Raw genomic sequence first — 17,255 nt, 5'->3', positions numbered from 1 at the left:
AAAAATTAAATGTGAACATGTTTGAACCCTGTGATTATGAAAGTTTTTTTTTTTTCCACCGTCTTATATGTCTATTTAACTTTTTTTTTCAATGAACAAAATCAACTCTTCTTTAGCCTTGCGGTGGCGCGTCCTTCTCTCCCAGAGTCCCTGCGGACTGGAGGACAAGGCAGAGGGGAAGTCTCAGAGAGCCGACCCGTAACGAACCTGCCCTCCTTTGCAATGTCCCCGCTGCACCCCAAACCCCTCCTTCTTTCCCTGCCCCCACCGCGGCGAAGCCGGACCGCCGGCGGAGCCCTCCCCTCCCCCAACACGCCAGGTCCGGGTGACTGCGGGTGCGCGGGGGAGGAGCGGGAGGGGCCCAGGCGTTGCTGACACGTGGGGAGCGAGGAAGCGTCGGAGGAGGAGGGGTCGGGTGTGTGGGTGGGTGTGTCCGCGAGTGGGAGAAACCAACCAGACCACCTCAGAGTCGGCGTGTTTTCGTGCTGGTTACCGGGCGGAGGAAGGACGCAGCTCTCCCCGCTCCCGGGAAACCCTCCTGGGTAGGTAACTGGGAGCAAACGCCAGAAGGCTCCTCCCGCGGCCCTGCACCGCCCGCGACCACCCGCAGCCCAGCCCCTGCTCGCGTGTCACCCCACCCCGGCTCGGCGCGGTGGTAGGGCCCGGCGTCGACGTCACCCATTGTTTACAAATCACCCGGAGCCGGTAGGATTCCGGCTCCCGCGGCTGGAGGCGCGCGGCGTGAGTGCCTGGTGGACTCCCGCTTCCGCGTCCATCCCGGCCCCGGCCCCGGCCCCGGCCCCGGCCCGGGCCCCGCTTCGGCCTCACCCCCGCGCCCCGCTCCGCCGCGACCCACTGAGTCCTGCCGGCCGCCGAACTCCGGGTGCCCGGGCGGGGGGCCATGCCGTGCCGGAGGGAGGAGGAAGAGGAAGCCGGCGAGGAAGCGGAGGGGGAGGCGGAGGAGGAGGAGGAGGACAGCTTCCTCCTGCTGGAGCAGTCGGTGACGCTGGGCGGCTCGGGCGAGGTGGACCTGCTGGTGGCCCAGATCGGCGAGACGCTGCAGCTGGACGCGGCGCAGGACAGCCCGGCCTCCCCGTGCGCGCCCCCGGGGCCGCCGCTGCAGCCCCCGCGGCCCCCGGCGTCGGTGCGGGCGGACAAGGCCCGGCCGCCGGCGCTGCCGCTGCTTCTGCCGCCGGCGCCGGCCGAGCCGGTGGGCCCGGCGCCCCCGGGAGCCCTGCGCTGCGCCCTCGGGGACCGCGGCCGCGTGCGGGGCCGGGCTGCGCCTTACTTCGTGGCCGAGCTCGCCGCAGGCCCCAGCGCGCTGCCGGGGCCGTGCCGGAGAGGATGGCTGCGGGCCGCCGCCTCCTCCCGCCGCCTGCAGCAGCGACGATGGCCCCCAGCAGGGACGCGCGCCCGCGACGACGACCCGCACCGGCTCCTGCAGCAGCTGGTGCTCTCGGGGAACCTCATCAAGGAGGCCGTGCGGAGGCTCCAGCGAGCCGTCGCTGCCGTGGCAGCCACGAGTCCCGCGGGCGCCTCTGGGCCCGGAGGCGGCCGCAGCGGACTGGACCCTGTCGCCCTGCAGCCTTCCGGCGCCTTACACTGACCCGGGGCCCTGGAGGAGGAAGAAGACGCCGCTGCGCAGACCCAACAGCGTCCTGCCCTCCCCAACACTGAGCTGAAGCCGCCGTCGCCGTCCTGGGAGTAACCGCCCAGGCTGCGGGAGACGCGTGGGGAGAGACCTCAAAGCGAGAAGTTACCGGCCCCAGCGAGGCTGTCGGAGAACCAGAGCGTGGAGAAATGCACCGGCCAGGGCGCAGACGTGCCGCGTGAGAATTTCCCTGGCCACCTCGGCGCCAAGGACCTGGGATAAACTGGGAGAACTGTGGCAGCTACTTGCATCGACTTGTACCTGACTTAACCCTTGGGGGCGTCGTGTACTGGATTGTTTAAAGATTGGGCTCCAAGGGGCGGGTATCGCCAGGGCTTTATAACAATACTTGAAAACTAATGATACGCATACATTTTCTTTATTTTCCGGTGGAAGAGCTTAGTGGAAACGGTGCTACAATTGCTGTGCAAAGAAATTCCGGGGGGGAGAAGAACGTCAAAGCCTGTTGGTGTGTGGGTTGCCATCACCCCCTTCTTCCCACCTAATTGGTGTTTGGTCGGGGTGGGAGATGGGAGGTCCTGTTGGGGGTTGGAGGGAGGTGGAGAATTTTAAAGGTGGGTAGAGTTGGGAGTTGAATGTGGACTTTTAACTGACTTGACCTTGCCACCTGTGGTTCAAGGTCACAGTTTGCTGTGTGCAAAAGGTTGTGGGGTTCCTGGGAGAGCTAAATTCACCCCTGTGACTTTTCTTTCTCTTGCTCCAAGAAGAGCTATGTGTGTGCTTTGCTACCTCTTGGAGTCCGTGGAGGACAAGCAGGCAGAGAGGGACAAATGGGAGAGAGTTATTTGTGTTTTGCTGTGCTTTCCTCTTTCCAGAACTCCTCCTCCTCCCGTGGGGCCACTCTTGGCCGTGCCATGAGATTTCTCAGAAACAGTCATAAACAGTCTCCCCTGTCCTCCCAGCCAGACTTTCTTATTCCACCCGTTCTGGGGTCTGCATGGGATAGATGAGACCCTGGCCGTTTTTCTGCTCCGTTCTGGCCGTCTCTGGAGCTGTGGGCCTGAGCCTTGGTGTGGGTCCTCACCCTTCACAGTTTCCTCCTGTCACCAGCTCTTCTTGTGAGTGACTGAAACCGTGTTCAAAAATGTGACTCTCCGAGAGGAGAACCCGCTGGCTTTACCCTTGTGAAACTTGACGGCACTTTAAGTATAAAGTGCCACCCCCACTCTTAAGGTAGCTAAACCAATTTTAAAAAACAGATTCAATGGCTTGTTCATCCTCCAGATGTAGCTGTTGACGTACACTTCGCACCGAAGTGTCAGAAATTGTGGTGGTCCTGATTTATAGGATTTCTTAATTAAAATGTCTGCTGAATAAATTTGGTTTTTGTTTTGGAGCGTGCTTTGGCTTTTTGGTGGAGGTTGGGGGGGAGAAAAACACCTAGGGGCTATCTTCATAATGGAGAGTGTCCTGGGGGGGGCACCTGGGCAAATGGTGGGAGCCACCTTTGCGCAGTGTAGAATATTGGTAGGGCTGCTGTCCCTCATTGTTTCCGGGTTGATGTTCCACAAGATCAGAGGATTGAGTCCAGGTTTTTGAAACCTGCTAGATGGGCTTTTGTACCTTTTGTGAAATAATGTCTTCCAGAAATGTTTCCAAGCTGGAGGACAGAGGCCAAGTGACTCGCTCTGTCTGGAGAGGGTGGAGGAAGCTGATTTTCATCTGAATTTTTGTATGTGAAGAATGGGGAGGACACAGGCAAAGCCACCCTGTTTCCTCTCTCTCACCACTGACCCAGTCTTGAGCTATGGGCCAGGAAAGGAAAAACGGTTTCATAGCCATGCATTTGGTCTTGTAAATGGTTTTGGTTAGAGCAGGGGGGGTTGGATTGAATTGAATAGAGCAGGTTGCGTTGAATTCCTGACCTCAGGCCCATCTTCCCAGGCGTGGAACTCTTGAGTTCCTACTTGCTCCAGCCCAGAGGTCTGCCAGCCAGCCGCATTAGGTGGTGGTCTGCTTAGCAGCTCTTCCTGGCCTGCCCACCACTCACCCACGCTCGGGCCGCCAGAGAAAGCTGGTGCTCTGTGACTGACTCAGCTCTGCGACTCATCAGCCATGTCACAACGAGCAAGTAAGTCCCTGCTCTGTGCTTTTTCCTTCTCGTTAATAAAACAATAACTACTTGTTAGGGTGGTTGGCAGGATAAAATGATGATCTGGGTGTCTGAGATAACTTACATGTTCAAAAAGTGATAGTGTTTATTCTTGGCACCACCACTGTCCCTTCCTCCCAGGGGGGGCCCTAATCTGTCTCCTAAATGTGTCCCAACTTGCCCTCACTAACTTCAGCTACCATGAGCACAAGCTGTCCCCAGCCTTTGCTACTGTACCCTACAAGTCCCTGTAACTCCCGGAAGGCTGTATCCACATGGCCTTCTAAACCAGAGTATCCCCCTGCTTTCATCATTCTGGGAGTAGTGTTCACTGGGCACACATGTGCCAAGTACTGTTCTGGGTAATCACTCTGTTATTTCATTAGGTCATGGATTGATGGGCCATGAGGTAGGCACTGTTTTCTCCTTTTTTTATATATATAAATATTTATTTATTTATTTATTTGACAGAAATGACAAGTAGGCAGAGAGGCAGGCAGAGAGAGAGGGGGAAGCAGGCTCGCTGCTGAGCAGAGGGCCTGATGCAGGGCTGGATCCCAGGACCCTGGGATCATGACCTCAGCTGAAGGCAGAGGCTTTAACCTACTGAGCCACCTAGGCACCCCTGTTTTCTCCATTTTATAGATGAGGACCCATTTTATAGATGGGGCCCAAGAGACTGAGTGACTTGCTGAAAGTCACCACCTTTTAGGTGGATGAGCTGGGATTTGAACCCAGGCAGCCTGGTTCTGGGATCTCTTGTTCCTCAACTGGATTGTCCAGGATACCATACCACGTGTATGAGACTTTCTTGACGCCATTTTCTCCCATGTTGGATTTATTAAGTTTTCTTAAGAGCATCCCACAGACCTTGACCCACTAAGTACCTTAACACAGTAGCATCTCTTTTCTCAAACTTATCTTAAATGCCAGCCACATATGTGCAAGGTCCTGAGCCTGGGGGGTCTGGGATGGGGCAGGGTTTGAGACATCCTGGAAGGATTAACCAGCAGATTTGGGGCCAAGGTAGTAGGAATCACATCAGAGAGGCACAGATAACAAATGGTATATGGCTGCTGTTTGCAGAACCTCAAGATTGTAGGATGAGGGCATAGGGCTGAGATGCTGCAGTCTCTACATTACAGCCGTAACAGCACTCGGGCATGAAGATAGGGTTGTGTCTGCAGACCAGGAGAGAGGATCTCTAGGACCTGAGAAGCAAGGGAGAGAGAGGGAAAAAGTGATACCTGTTAAGGGCAGGTACTGTGCGGGCACTTTTTATAAGACGTTACTTTGCTCTTTATAATGGGTAGAGGTAGGAATTATTGGTGGTAGAGCAGGATCTGTACTCATGGCTCTTGAGCTGATCCTCTTGCCTCCTGCCTGAACCTACCACACATCTCACGAGCAGCCCCTGCTACTGATTCAGCCATTTGCAAAGAATGTAGAGAGCCTGGGCCTGGGCAAGTGTGTCTGTGTTGAGGCAATGGCCATTTTCAAGGGGATGCACCGTGGGATCGCCCATTCCTAGCACCTGGCCCAGGAATGACTATGCCTGGGCTATCCCTAGCCCTTTGGAGTGGCTGGGCACAGAATTGGGGGTGTGGGAGCCGGCAGAATTGAGGCAGCTCTCATCTTCTGAAGGAGCTGGGGCCTAGGTTTCCCTGGTAACATTCTGCAAGTCTTGAGCCCAGAAGGTCCAGAACAATAGGGAAGTGGCAAGCAGAAGCTGGTTGTTGGAGTGGGGGGATGGGGCTCGATGAGGAGTTTCATGTGGGAAGCTATGGGGACAGCAGCCTTGTGGTTCAAAAATGACTAGAAGCTGGAGAGAGAGAGCAGGGCTGGGCTAAGGATCCGGGAGTTAGAACTAAGGGGGACAGAAGGAGCCAGGGAGACGCTGGCCCTCGTGAAGTAGTACTAACACTGGCAAATGGACACAGTGCCTGCCAGGGGCCAGGCTCCGATCGAAGTACTTTACGAAGACCAATGCTTCCCAACTACGTGGCTGGAAGAAAAGTAACTAATAGAAAGGGACGGAAAGTAAAAGTAGAACTGAGGGAGGCTGAAGGGTGGACGGTAAGGGACGGTGGCTGTGTGAGTGGGTCTACGCAGGTGCATGGACGTGCGCGCGCACACCCACACCCACACACACACACACACACACAGCTGTAGCTACGTTATGTCTGCATACATCCTCTGTGGTTAGGTCCAGAGTATATGGAATCAGAACGTGCTCAGTGACTTCCACTATCTTTTTTGCACCCTGAAGTTACGTTCCCTCCTTGGCACCATTAAGCCGTGTGTCTTGGATATGTGCACTGTGAGTTCTTTGCCTCCTTAGCCCCGCTGAAGCAAAGTCCTGTGCCTGGTGTGTCTGGAGAAAGGTGATTATGACTCCAGTCCAGGGAAGATTTTTGGAAAAACCTAGGAGATCAATTTTTAACCAAGTTAGGTTGTGGAATCTTATTTAGTAAAAAAAGAAAACAGGCAAAAGGCAGGCCAAAGGTAACAAGACGATAACCAGCTTGTGATTTTTTTTTTTTTTTAACCCACTCAAATCAATAAGTCAAACAAACTGCCTGAGCAGCCTATCAGTTGGGGGTTGTGAATTTTACCTCCTATGAGTCAGTTAATTGATAAGGGGCAGCAGTTAATCAACTCCTTGAGAGCAAATTGAGCTTCCGTTCTATTGGAGCGTTAAGTTGCAGGGAAGGATTCCTTCACACAGGACAGCACAAGCATATGCAGCTATCCTGGGCACGAAGGGTGATACACGGTGGTTCCAATGGCCAGCAGTCAGGTCCCTGGCCCACTGCAGCAGAACAGTTTGTGACATAAGGCACTGTCAAGTGGGACAGCCACCCCTCTGACCCCCCCAAAACCCTGCTGTTCAAGGCACGCTGTTCCTTCTTACCTCCTCAGGTGGCCTTGTCCCTTTGAGCGCCTTCCCTTCAGTTTCTCCCTCTGCACGTCCCTCCCGGAGACCATCAAGCACAGGTCCCTCTTGGTTGAGCAGATCCGTCCCTTTGTCCAGTTTTTCCCTTTTAGCTGCTGTCCTTCCTTTTCCCTCTTCTCGAACTTCTAGGAAACACAGCTCCTCACCCCAAGCACCCCACTCCCTAGGCTCTACAAGTGTGTTGAAATCTCCTTATTTGTTTGCTCTGCAAATGTTTACTACATGCCAGTTCCCAGGCAGCGTTACTCAATGCAGTTATGTTTTGGGCAGTGGTCTCAGCATTTTTACTAGCATTAGCTCGGCGAATCCTTAAACCCCGTGAGGCGGGGGCTTCATTACTACCACAATTCGCAGACAAGGAACTGGAAGTAAGGTTAGGTGATGTGAAGTCACCAGAAGGAGCTTTAAAGGAAAGAGCCAGAAGTGGCCACCCAGGCAGTCTGGCTCCAGAACTAACTGACATTTGAGATGCCACAACGTACTACAGGAGGCCTATGGGTTTGCTCGTTTTTTTTGTTTTTTTTGGTTTTTTTTTCCTTTTCAAAGTGTGTCTTGTCTTTTCCTCTCTTCCCACCAAGCCCCTTATCACCTTGTGCCTGGATGTTATAACAGCCATTCAACCGATCTGACTGATGTGGTGGATGTTCTCCCCAACCTCAGACCGTCCCCCATGCCAAGTAGCCTGATAAGCTGCCCAACACCTCCTCCTCCTCTTGTCCTCTGCCATCAAAGACTATCTAATCTCTTTGGGGAAAGAAGACATTCACATATGAGCTCCTAAGATAACCCTCTAATGACAGTAAATAAAATGAAGAGTAAGGACAAAATGAACTATAAAGTCACTGCCTGTGACGAAATCGCATGATTTTCTCAGTACAAATTAGGAATGGGAATGGACAGGGTGGGCGCGCAGACCTTCAGCCGAGCACTGAATCTGAATTAGAAGGGGATGGTTTTTCTGATGGGGGCATTAAGAGCCGTGGTCCCAGGCTGTCCTCAGCACAAACCCTCCCCTTTGTTAATATTCTCTGCAGCTCCTACTCTACCAGTCCCAATCGTGATCTGCATTCAAGGTTTGGGCTCAAAGGGATTGCCACACTTTTGAGATTAAACCTCTATTATACTGAATATTCCCTTCCTCTGTACTTGCCTTAGCACTTACCTATACAACAGGGTTGTAAGCTCAAGCACCTGATCTTCAGAGGAAACAGGTTTATGCTTTTCTTTTTAAAAAAATTTTTATTGGGGGCACCTGGGTGACTCAGTGGGTTAGAGCCTCTGCCTTTGGCTCAGGTCATGGTCTCGGGATTCTGGGATCGAGCCCCACGTCGGGCTCTCTGCTCAGCGGGGAGCCTGTTTCCTCCTCTCTCTCTCTCTCTGCCTGCCTCTCTGCCTACTTGTGATCTCTGTCTGTCAAATAAATAAATAAAATCTTAAAAAAAATTTTTTTTTTATTATTTGAGAGAGAGAGAATACAAGTAGGGGAGACCAGCAGGCAGAGGGAGAAGCAGAATCACTGCTGAGCAGGGAGCCGGATTCGAGGCTCAATCCCAGGACCCTGGGATCATGATCTGAGGGGAAAGCAGACGCTTAACTGACCGAGACACCCAGACACCCAGGTTTATGCCTTTTAAGAAACAGATTGAAGAAGTTTTTATTTTTTTTTAATTATTTTTTTATTTTTTTTTTATTTTTAAGTTTTTATTTATTTATTTGACAGACAGAGATCACAAGTAGGCAGAGAAGCAGGCAGAGAGAGAGAGAGAGGAGGAAACAGGCTCCCCGCTGAGCAGAGAGCCCGACGCGGGGCTCGATCCCAGGACCCTGAGACCATGACCCGAGCTGAAGGCAGAGGCCTTAACCCACTGAGCCACCCAGGCGCCCCTGAAGAAGTTTTTAAAAAGCAGGGTTTTCCACAGAAAACAAAGTAGCGGCCTTCATGCAATAGCAGAATTGATGTTTTATTATTTGAGTGTTTACTATTTGCTTCCCTTATATTATTATCTAGTTGAACACTCACATGATTTTTCCAGGTAGGCTCCATTCCTACCCCATGTTGCCGATGAGTTCATTGAACTCATGGAGATTAAGGACCCTGCCCCAAATCCCACAGCTGCCTGTGTGGAGGCAGAGGAGGGCCGCCTGCAGAGCCCACGCCTGTCTGTCTCCTGCTTCTGGGAAACTGTAAAGGGCAGGTCACTTGTTCTCCCTTTAGTTATGGATGGAAGACTAGAAGGACGTGCTGTGTGGGACAGGTCTTGACCCTTTGCCTGGACCAGTCTGCACGGTGTTCTGATGAGGGCATCTCTGAGTGGAAACCTCTCTGGGCTTCCATGCCTAAATGAGGCAATAGCACTAGACCGCCTAAGGCTTAGCTCTCCCTGGGCTGACATTCTGTGATTACTGAGCATTGGGGGAAAAGGGGGGAGCTAATTGAGTGAGTTAGTAATTTGGTTGCCAGGGTAACTCTTTCCTGATTGGAAGGAAGGGATCACAGGGTTCAACACAGACTTTGCTGGGTAGGAAAGTGGTGTCTGATCTTCGTTCTATGTCTCTGCTTATGAGCTGAAAAAGGAAGGGTGAAAATTGAATCCAAATATTGTAGCATTTGCACCTAATTGAGAACGAAATTTTGGGGCAGCAGACTCTACAGTCCTCCGTAAGATGGGCCATTCTTTTCCTCATGGTGCTTGTTGTCATTTGCCACTTTCTGTGTTTTAACTTTATTTTGTATTTTTTTCATTCACTTTAGAGCTTGGTATTTTAGTTCGTCCAGGCCATTTTCTGTGGCCAGCTAGCTGTCTTCATAGGATCCTGAACGTTTTGTAAGAAAATGGCTGTGGCCCATACCTGGCTTTCCCTAGTTCAGCCTAGAAATCTGGGGTAGGGTTTTCTGGGTTCTGGGGGCAGATTCGCCGTGTTGGACAACAGAGGGGTCATTCATGTGTGGAGTTGTGCAGTAGACAGTACTGGACTGTGTGTGATGGTATTAGGCTCCTGGAGATAGGCCCGAGCTGGGAGCCCAGAGACCTGGGTTCTAGACTCCCACAGGCCTTTGACTTCATAAGTGACTTCAGTAGGTCACTCTACCCTGTCCCTTTCGATACTATTTTTCCACTTATAAAATGGTCTAATAACTTAAAATCACTTGTGTGAACCTTGACTTATTCCAAAAGAGGATTTGGGGGTGGCTAGTAAGAGCTGCAGGATTTTTTTTTTTTTTTTTTTTTTTTAAAGATTTTATTTATTTGTCAGAGAGAGTGAGCGAGAGCGAGCACAGGCAGACAGAGTGGAAGGCAGAGTCAGAGGGAGAAGCAGTCTCCCTGCGGAGCAAGGAGCCCGATGTGGGACTCGATCCCAGGACGCTGGGATCATGACCTGAGCCGAAGGCAGCTGCTTAACCAACTGAGCCACCCAGGCGTCCCGAGCTGCAGGATTTTTAAAAAGAGGGACACTTAGGGCTATAGGGTATTTTATTTATTTATTTATTTATTATTAAGGATTATTTATTTATTTTTTTAAAGATTTTATTTATTTGAGAGAGAGACAGTGAGAGAGAGCATGAGTGAGGAGAAGGTCAGAGGGAGAAGCAGACTCCCCATGGAGCTGGGACCCCGATGCGGGACTCGATCCCGGGACTCCGGGATCATGACCTGAGCCTAAGGCAGTCGTCCAACCAACTGAGCCACCCAGGCGTCCCAGGGCCATAGGGTATTTAAAGTGCGTGATAGTAGGCATTTGTTTTCTCCGGTCTTCCTTTTTTATGGAGGGAGTAGTACTGTGTGAACCCCATGGTTGAGTCGAGCCTTAACCGGTCATTACAAGCCAGCACGGTTTGTGCAAGGGGCATCAAATCATGGGCCAGTTCAGCCCTGGATTGCTCCTAACCCTTTGACATCCAGGAAATCCCATCCCCACTAAAGTAGTGGAGCCAAGGAGCTCAGGGCTACTGCAATGCCAGGGGCGGCCAGCACCTGACCACTTTCCTCCTGCTCAGTGCCCAGAGGTGGCAGCCTCCTGCAGGGCTGGAGCACCCCTCCCCACCATTTGTCTGAGAGCCTCTGTAATCAGCCTTCCCTTACTGAGCAGCACTGGACAAGCCTCCCACACTTCCTGGACAGGTGGGAAACAGCTGGCTTGGGGTGCTCAGGAGGAACTTCTCACAGGCCATCGGGGACGGTGGGTGTATTTGAGAGAATGGGGATGTACGGACACCAGGCACAGAGTCCGAAAGGGTGTTAGACAATTAAGACTGTATCATACAGCAGTCAATCCAGAAAGCATTGTTAGGACCATGGATGGCATGCTCCTCTTTCATGAGAAACTGAAGACCCAGTCTGGTTGCCAAGGGGCAGTGCTGGGAAGGAAGGAGTAGGGACGAGGCTGTTCATCTCCAGCACCTGCCAGTTGCCGAGAACCTTTTCCTCATCTCACTTCACGGATGAGGAAACCAGAGACCACAGAAGTTGAGCAACTTGTCCAAGGACCCCATTTAATAAGTGGCTTCAAACCCTGGGTAATCTGTCGCCCAGTGTGGCTCCTTCCAGGAGGGAATAGACTGAAGTAACTCAGGGAGGGAGGGACAGAGACGGGTTGTTAGGTCACGGCTTAGGTAGAGAATGGCAGCAAACATGCCAAGGGCAGAGAGAGGAGTCCTTTCAGACACTGCCAACCAGCCTTCCCACCGTGGGTTTGTATCGTGATCGGCCCCTAACCAAGAGCTGCCCCAGCCTTAAGAACTGCCTTGTGAAACAAGTCTTCAATGACCACAGAAGGGAAAAAAAAAAGTGATGAGCCTCCCAGTCTGCCGTGATGGCCTGATCTGATGTCCTCTGCGGATACAGTCAGAGGCCCCTTCATAAAACATCTCCATCATGGACTAGTAATCCAAAGACTCTAAGGTTTTAGTGAATGGGATTGGTCCCAAACCTGACCTCACTTTCATTTAATTTCCTGCCAGCACCAATACACACCCAGCCACAGACCCTGCTTAACTAGTGAGCTGCTCAGACACAAAGGCGCTCTAATTACCATCCCCAAGGCAGGCTGACAAGGATTCCAAGTGTTTTTAGGTTTATGGATTAGAGAAATGTGTTTTGTGCATCTTTCCCACCCGAGGCAAGAATAAGATAAAACCAACCAACCAAACAAAACAAAAGCCCTAACAAAAACCTCAATGCATTTATTAAAAACAAGTTATTTCAGTTAAGTTAAAATCCTATAATCAGGACAGCCACAATTCCTGACACTCCGGTGCGAAGTGTAGATACCTCAACAGCCACATCTGGACGATGAAGAAGCCATTGAATTGTTTAAAACTAAAACACCAACGACACGGTTTTAGATCCCTCAGAGTAAGCGAACGGTATGTTAAAAACACTTCACCACGCTTCACAATGGCAAAGCCTGCAGCTTCTCCGTTTGGAGGGTCACATTTTCTACTCGGTTTCCTTCACTTACAAAGGCGAGCTGGCATGGCTGGGGGAGGGGCAGAGGGAGGAAATCAACTCCGTCTATCCAGGGAATTGCAGCTGTTATTGCAAATGGCCCCGGAGAGTCCATTATAAGCTGCTGTGCGAGGCTGTGTCCCCGGAGTGCCCGTCACGTGGCGTCTCCCCAACCCCCAGCCCGGGCCCCCAGGAGCGCCAGCGCCACCCGCCTGGAGTAGGACAGCAGAGCCGAGGGGGCGGGGGAGTGCCGGGACCCGAGGTAAGACTGGGCCGTTTCTATGAAAGCCCAGGGCGCGGTCGCCGCGGAAGGCACCCGCGCCCAGCATGTCCCCGCCTTCCCACACCCGCGGTGGCCGCGGTGCGCGTGTCCTTAAGAGACTCCAGCACTTGCAGAACATCCAGCACTTCTCCCGAGTACAGGCACAACCCGGCAACTCTTGTGCACTACTGAAGCCCCGGAACCCTGCGCGCGCGGAGAAAACGGTGACCTTGAACCCGAGGAGGAGGGGGTCGGCTGCGCAAACACTTGAGAGAGGAAGGAAGGTTCTCTCCGAGCCTCACCTTACCCTTCCGCAGCACCGCCCGCCCCCGCCTCCCATCCCCACCGCGCGCGAGCCCTTCCCCCGCCGCTCTGAGAACAGCAGCCAGCCGCAAAGTGGAGGCAGAACACGCGTTACTCCTATCCAACTCCCCAAATGGCCCTTTCTTGGTACCGCGTGTTTTGTATTAAGAACCAGCACCCACAAGACGCGAGATGGGTTTTTTAAAGAGTCGTAAATTTTCAAGTCTGGCAGTTTGAGGTTCTCCCTGAAATGATGGTCTACTCCTGTTCCCCTCCCTCCCCCCAGTGGATCAGGAACCAGCCCTGAAAAGGTAAAGCAAGTAACTGGGATCGTCCTCGTCCTTTGGGCGCTCGGCGATCCTGAGGCGCGTGGAGTGTGGCCACATGGTCGCCGGGCTGGAGGGCCCGAGAGGTTGCGTGGAACCGCACGCTACGCCGCTGGGACTCGTCACGCCAAATAAGGAGCACTACTGAATGTGAGCTTGGGGTGCGTTCTGTAATCCGCCTCAAAGAGGGCCAAGTCCTTCGGTTTTTCAAACGCATCGGGGTCCCCCATTAGTTCCCCCACGAAAATATTCGCGGTTTTTCCTTTCCCCGTCTGCATTAGCTTATTTTCCCGCTTCCAAAAACGCGAGTTCACCGTCGGAGTAGGGATGCAGCCCTCTGGGGAATGCCTTGCCTTCCAGGCAGAGGCTGGCGCTGTGGCCACTCCCGGGGTGTTAGCTGCCAGGGACAAGAACGCCGTCGCCAGTTCTGAGCTGCGCCCTCCTCCCGCTCGCTCCGGGGTCGCTGCAAGCCGCGCGAGGGCTGCGGGGCGAAGGGGGCTCATGCACTGGGGCCGAGAGAGGGCCGGTGAGCGGGCGCTGGGGAAGCTTTGCGTGTAACTGCATCCGTCTCGAATGAAGCCTCCGCACCGCCTCCTTGATGAGGTTCCCCGAGAGCACCAGCTGCTGCAGGAGCCGGTGCGGGTCGTCGTCGCTGGTGCGGGATTCGGGCTGGGGCCCGCGTCGTTGCTGCAGGCGGCGAGAGGCGGCGGCGCCCCGCAGCCAACCTCGGCGGCACGGGCCCGACAGCGGCTGCGGGGCGCCCGGCTTGTCCGCTCCCGAAGGCCCGTCAAGGCCGGGCTGAGGGGCCAGTGCGGACAGCGCGCTGGGGCCTGCGGCGAGCTCGGCCACGAAGTAGGGCGCAGCCCGGCCCCGCACGCGGCCGCGGTCCCCGAGGGCGCAGCGCAGGGCTCCCGGGGGCGCCGGGCCCACCGGCTCGGCCGGCGCCGGCGGCAGAAGCAGCGGCAGCGCCGGCGGCCGGGCCTTGTCCGCCCGCACCGACGCCGGGGGCCGCGGGGGCTGCAGCGGCGGCCCCGGGGGCGCGCACGGGGAGGCCGGGCTGTCCTGCGCCGCGTCCAGCTGCAGCGTCTCGCCGATCTGGGCCACCAGCAGGTCCACCTCGCCCGAGCCGCCCAGCGTCACCGACTGCTCCAGCAGGAGGAAGCTGTCCTCCTCCTCCTCCTCCGCCTCCCCCTCCGCTTCCTCGCCGGCTTCCTCTTCTTCCTCCCTCCCGCACGGCATGGCCCCCCGCCCGGGCACCCGGAGTTCGGCGGCGGGCAGGACTCGGTGGGTCGCGGCGGAGCGGGGCGCGGGGGTGAGGCCGAAGCGGGGACCGGGCCGGGGCCGGGGCCGGGGCCGGGGCGGACGCGGAAGCGGGAGCCCACCAGACACTCGCGCCGAGCGCCTGCAGCCGCGGGAGCCGGAATCCTACCGGCTCGGGTTGATTTGTAAACAATGGGTGACGTCGCCGCCGGGCCCTACCACCGCGCCGGGCCGGGGGTGCGCCGTTCCGTTGTGGGGCGGGGCGCCCACTGGGCCCGGGTGCAGGGGGAAGTCTAGCTGCTTCTGAGCTCGCCAACCTGGAGTGGTGTGTGCGGGAGGCGCTGGGGTGCGGATGCTCGCTCTGTCAGCCGGGCGTGGGTGGCATTTCCCGGAAAGGAGCACCGGCGTGTACTTAGTTGGTTTCTTCCACACACTAGCACCGACGCTTACACCCACACATGCCCCTCCTCTAGGCGCGTCAACTAGTCTGGTTTTGGCATTTGCGCGTTAGAGGTGCGGGTGCCAGCGTCTGGGAAGTGCTGACCCGGCGAGTGAGGCGAGGATGCAGCTCTCAGGCTCGGGATCTGCCTGGAGATTAGGGAAACGAGGCCGACAGGGATGAAAAGGAAGACCGGGCCCTAGCGGTTCGATGGGAGTTGGGGCGGGGACGGGGGAGCCGTGGCAGAGTTAGAATTGGGAAGAAAGGCCTCAGTGAGTGTTTCTTGACCGGGAGCATGGGCACAAGCGGGCCTGGGCCGGGGCTGGCATTCCAGGAGAGAGGAGGTCGTTGGTCTTGGGCGGGGGTGTGAAGTGAGCTACAAAGTTCTTTAAAAATGCCTCAGATCAGCAGGGGAGTATCCTCTTGGGGGTGGTGGGGGGGAAGCGGGAGGGCAAAATGAACTATTTGGATGATAATGGAGATGCGGATGAGTTTAACCCTTCAAGAGACTGTGGTTGGCTTAATGATTAACCAGAACTTCCTTTTTTTAAAAAAAAAAAAAAGTAGGAGGGATGGAAAAATGAACCTTTGCTGTCTTGTTGCCCAGAGATGTTAGACCTTTATTCAAAATCCCAAATCCCTCAGGCCTAACTTCCAAACTCTAAGCTTGTAGATAGACTTCTGGTGGTCCAGTCCTTAGGAGCCAACCAGGGGAGATAATATTATTAGGGTGAGAGGAATATTCAAAACCAGATTATGGTGATGGTTGAATAACTTAGTAAATTTACTAAAAATCATTGAACGTTCTCTTAAACTGAGTGAATTTCATATGTAAAGTATGTCAATAAAGCTGTTTTAAAAATTAAGCCACAATACATGGACACACAAATACAGAAGCCAGGCAGTAGGGAGCTGCTTAAAATACTGAGTAATCTAATTCAGAAACGGAGTACTAGGGGAACTCTGGGGTCCAGATGAAGAGAAACAAGGGTTTTGGTGGGCAGTTCCAAGATGTGTAATAACAGGAGCAAACCTTCATGGAGGAATGGCATGGAGGGAATAGGTGGGTAGTTGTTTTTTGTTTGTTTGTTTGTTTAAGATTTTATTTATTTACTTGACAGGCAGAGATCACAAGTAGGGCGGAGAGGCAGGGAGAGAGGAGGAAGCAGGCTCCCCTGCTGAGCAGAGAGCCTGATGCCAGGCTCCATGGAGGGCTCCATTGGGGCTCCATCCCAGGATCATGACCTGAGCTGAAGGCAGAGGCTTTAACCCACTGAGCCACCCAGGCACCCCTGGGTAGTTGTTTAAAAAGAGTTGAGTTAGGGCGCCTGGGTGGCTCAGTGGGTTAAGCCTCTGCCTTCTGCTTGGGTCATGATCTCAGGTTCTTGGGATTGAGCCCCACATCAGGCGCTCTGCTCAGGAGCTTGCTTCCCCCTCTCTCTCTGCCTGCCTCTCTGCCTAGTTGTGGTCTCTCTGTCTCTGTGTGTGTGTGTGTCAAATAAGCAAACAAAATCTTTAAAAAAAGAAAAAACTTAAAAAAAAAAAAAAGAGTTGCGTTATTCTTGCCAAGTGTGGAGAGAAGAATGTGGGGATAAAGGAAGAGGCAGTTTGAAGAAAGCCAGTGAATTTTTACATCTTGGAAATCTGGACTTCTTCTTCCTCTTTTTTTTTAACGATTTTTTTATTTATTTGACAGACAGAGATCACAGGTAGGCAGAGAGAGAGGGAGGAAGCAGGCTCACCGCTGAGCAGAGAGCCCAATGAAGGGCTTGATCCCAGGACCCTGGGATCACCACCTGAGCCGAAGGCGGAGGCTTTAACCCATTCAGCACCCAGGTGCCCTGGAAATATGGACTTCTATGGGGTTTCATAAAATTCATTACTTCTTGGGGTGCCTGGGTGGCTCAGTAGATTAAGGCTCTGCTTTTGTCTCAGGTCAGGATCTCAGAGTCCAGCAGGGAGCCTGCCTCCCCTTCTCTCTCTGCCCACCTCTCTGCCTACTTGTAATTTCTCTCTCTGTCAAATAAATAAATAAATAAATAAAATCTTAAAAAAAAATTCATTACTTCTTTTTAGTAGCTGCCTGAGGATTTTCTCTCTATATGATCATAACATCTACAAATAAAGATAGTTTTACTTCTTTCTTTCTGGTCTGGAAGCCTTTTATCTTTCTGGTCCAGTTGTCTAGACCTAGAACAATGTGGAGTAGAAATGGTGAGGGGAAAAGCATTCAGTCTTTCATCATCAAGTATGATGTTGGCTGTGGGTTTTTATAAAAAGATGGCTTCATCAGGTTGAGGACATTCCCTTCTACTCCTGGCTTATTGAGAATTTTTTAAAAAATATATTTATTTGAGAGAGAGAGAGAAAGAATGAGCAGGGAGGAAGGGCAGAGGGAAAGAGAGAGAAGCCGACTTGCTGCTGAGCAGGGAGCTTGGTGTGGGGCTAGAGCCCAGGACCTGGAGATCATGTCCAGAGCTGAAGGCAGATGCTTAACC

At 53.5% G+C, this 17,255-nt stretch overlaps 2 protein-coding genes across 2 annotated transcripts; one reads left to right on the top strand and one right to left on the bottom strand.

Annotated features, from left to right (window-relative positions):
• Positions 1–437: 437 nt before the first annotated feature.
• On the top strand, positions 438–3,008 carry FRAT2 (FRAT regulator of WNT signaling pathway 2). The gene has a single exon (XM_032313297.1). It carries the CDS (start codon positions 902–904, stop codon positions 1,604–1,606), a length of 705 nt encoding a protein of 234 aa, XP_032169188.1. The 5' UTR covers positions 438–901; the 3' UTR covers positions 1,607–3,008.
• An 8,877-nt stretch (positions 3,009–11,885) lies between these two features.
• FRAT1 (FRAT regulator of WNT signaling pathway 1) lies at positions 11,886–14,517 on the bottom strand. Its single transcript, XM_032313344.1, has one exon. It carries the CDS (start codon positions 14,295–14,297, stop codon positions 13,452–13,454), a length of 846 nt encoding a protein of 281 aa, XP_032169235.1. The 5' UTR covers positions 14,298–14,517; the 3' UTR covers positions 11,886–13,451.
• Positions 14,518–17,255: the final 2,738 nt, after the last annotated feature.

The sequence above is a fragment of the Mustela erminea genome, chromosome 14 (assembly GCF_009829155.1).
Source record: "Mustela erminea isolate mMusErm1 chromosome 14, mMusErm1.Pri, whole genome shotgun sequence".
NCBI classification, from domain to species: Eukaryota; Metazoa; Chordata; class Mammalia; order Carnivora; family Mustelidae; genus Mustela; species Mustela erminea.
This window is presented reverse-complemented; position numbering and strand designations above follow the sequence as displayed.

What these genes read in the sequence shown, in the direction of transcription:
- FRAT2 (XM_032313297.1), top strand. Translation starts at nt 902, where the DNA reads ATGCCGTGCCGGAGGGAGGAGGAAGAGGAAGCCGGCGAGGAAGCGGAG.
- FRAT1 (XM_032313344.1), bottom strand. Translation starts at nt 14,297, where the DNA reads ATGCCGTGCGGGAGGGAGGAAGAAGAGGAAGCCGGCGAGGAAGCGGAG.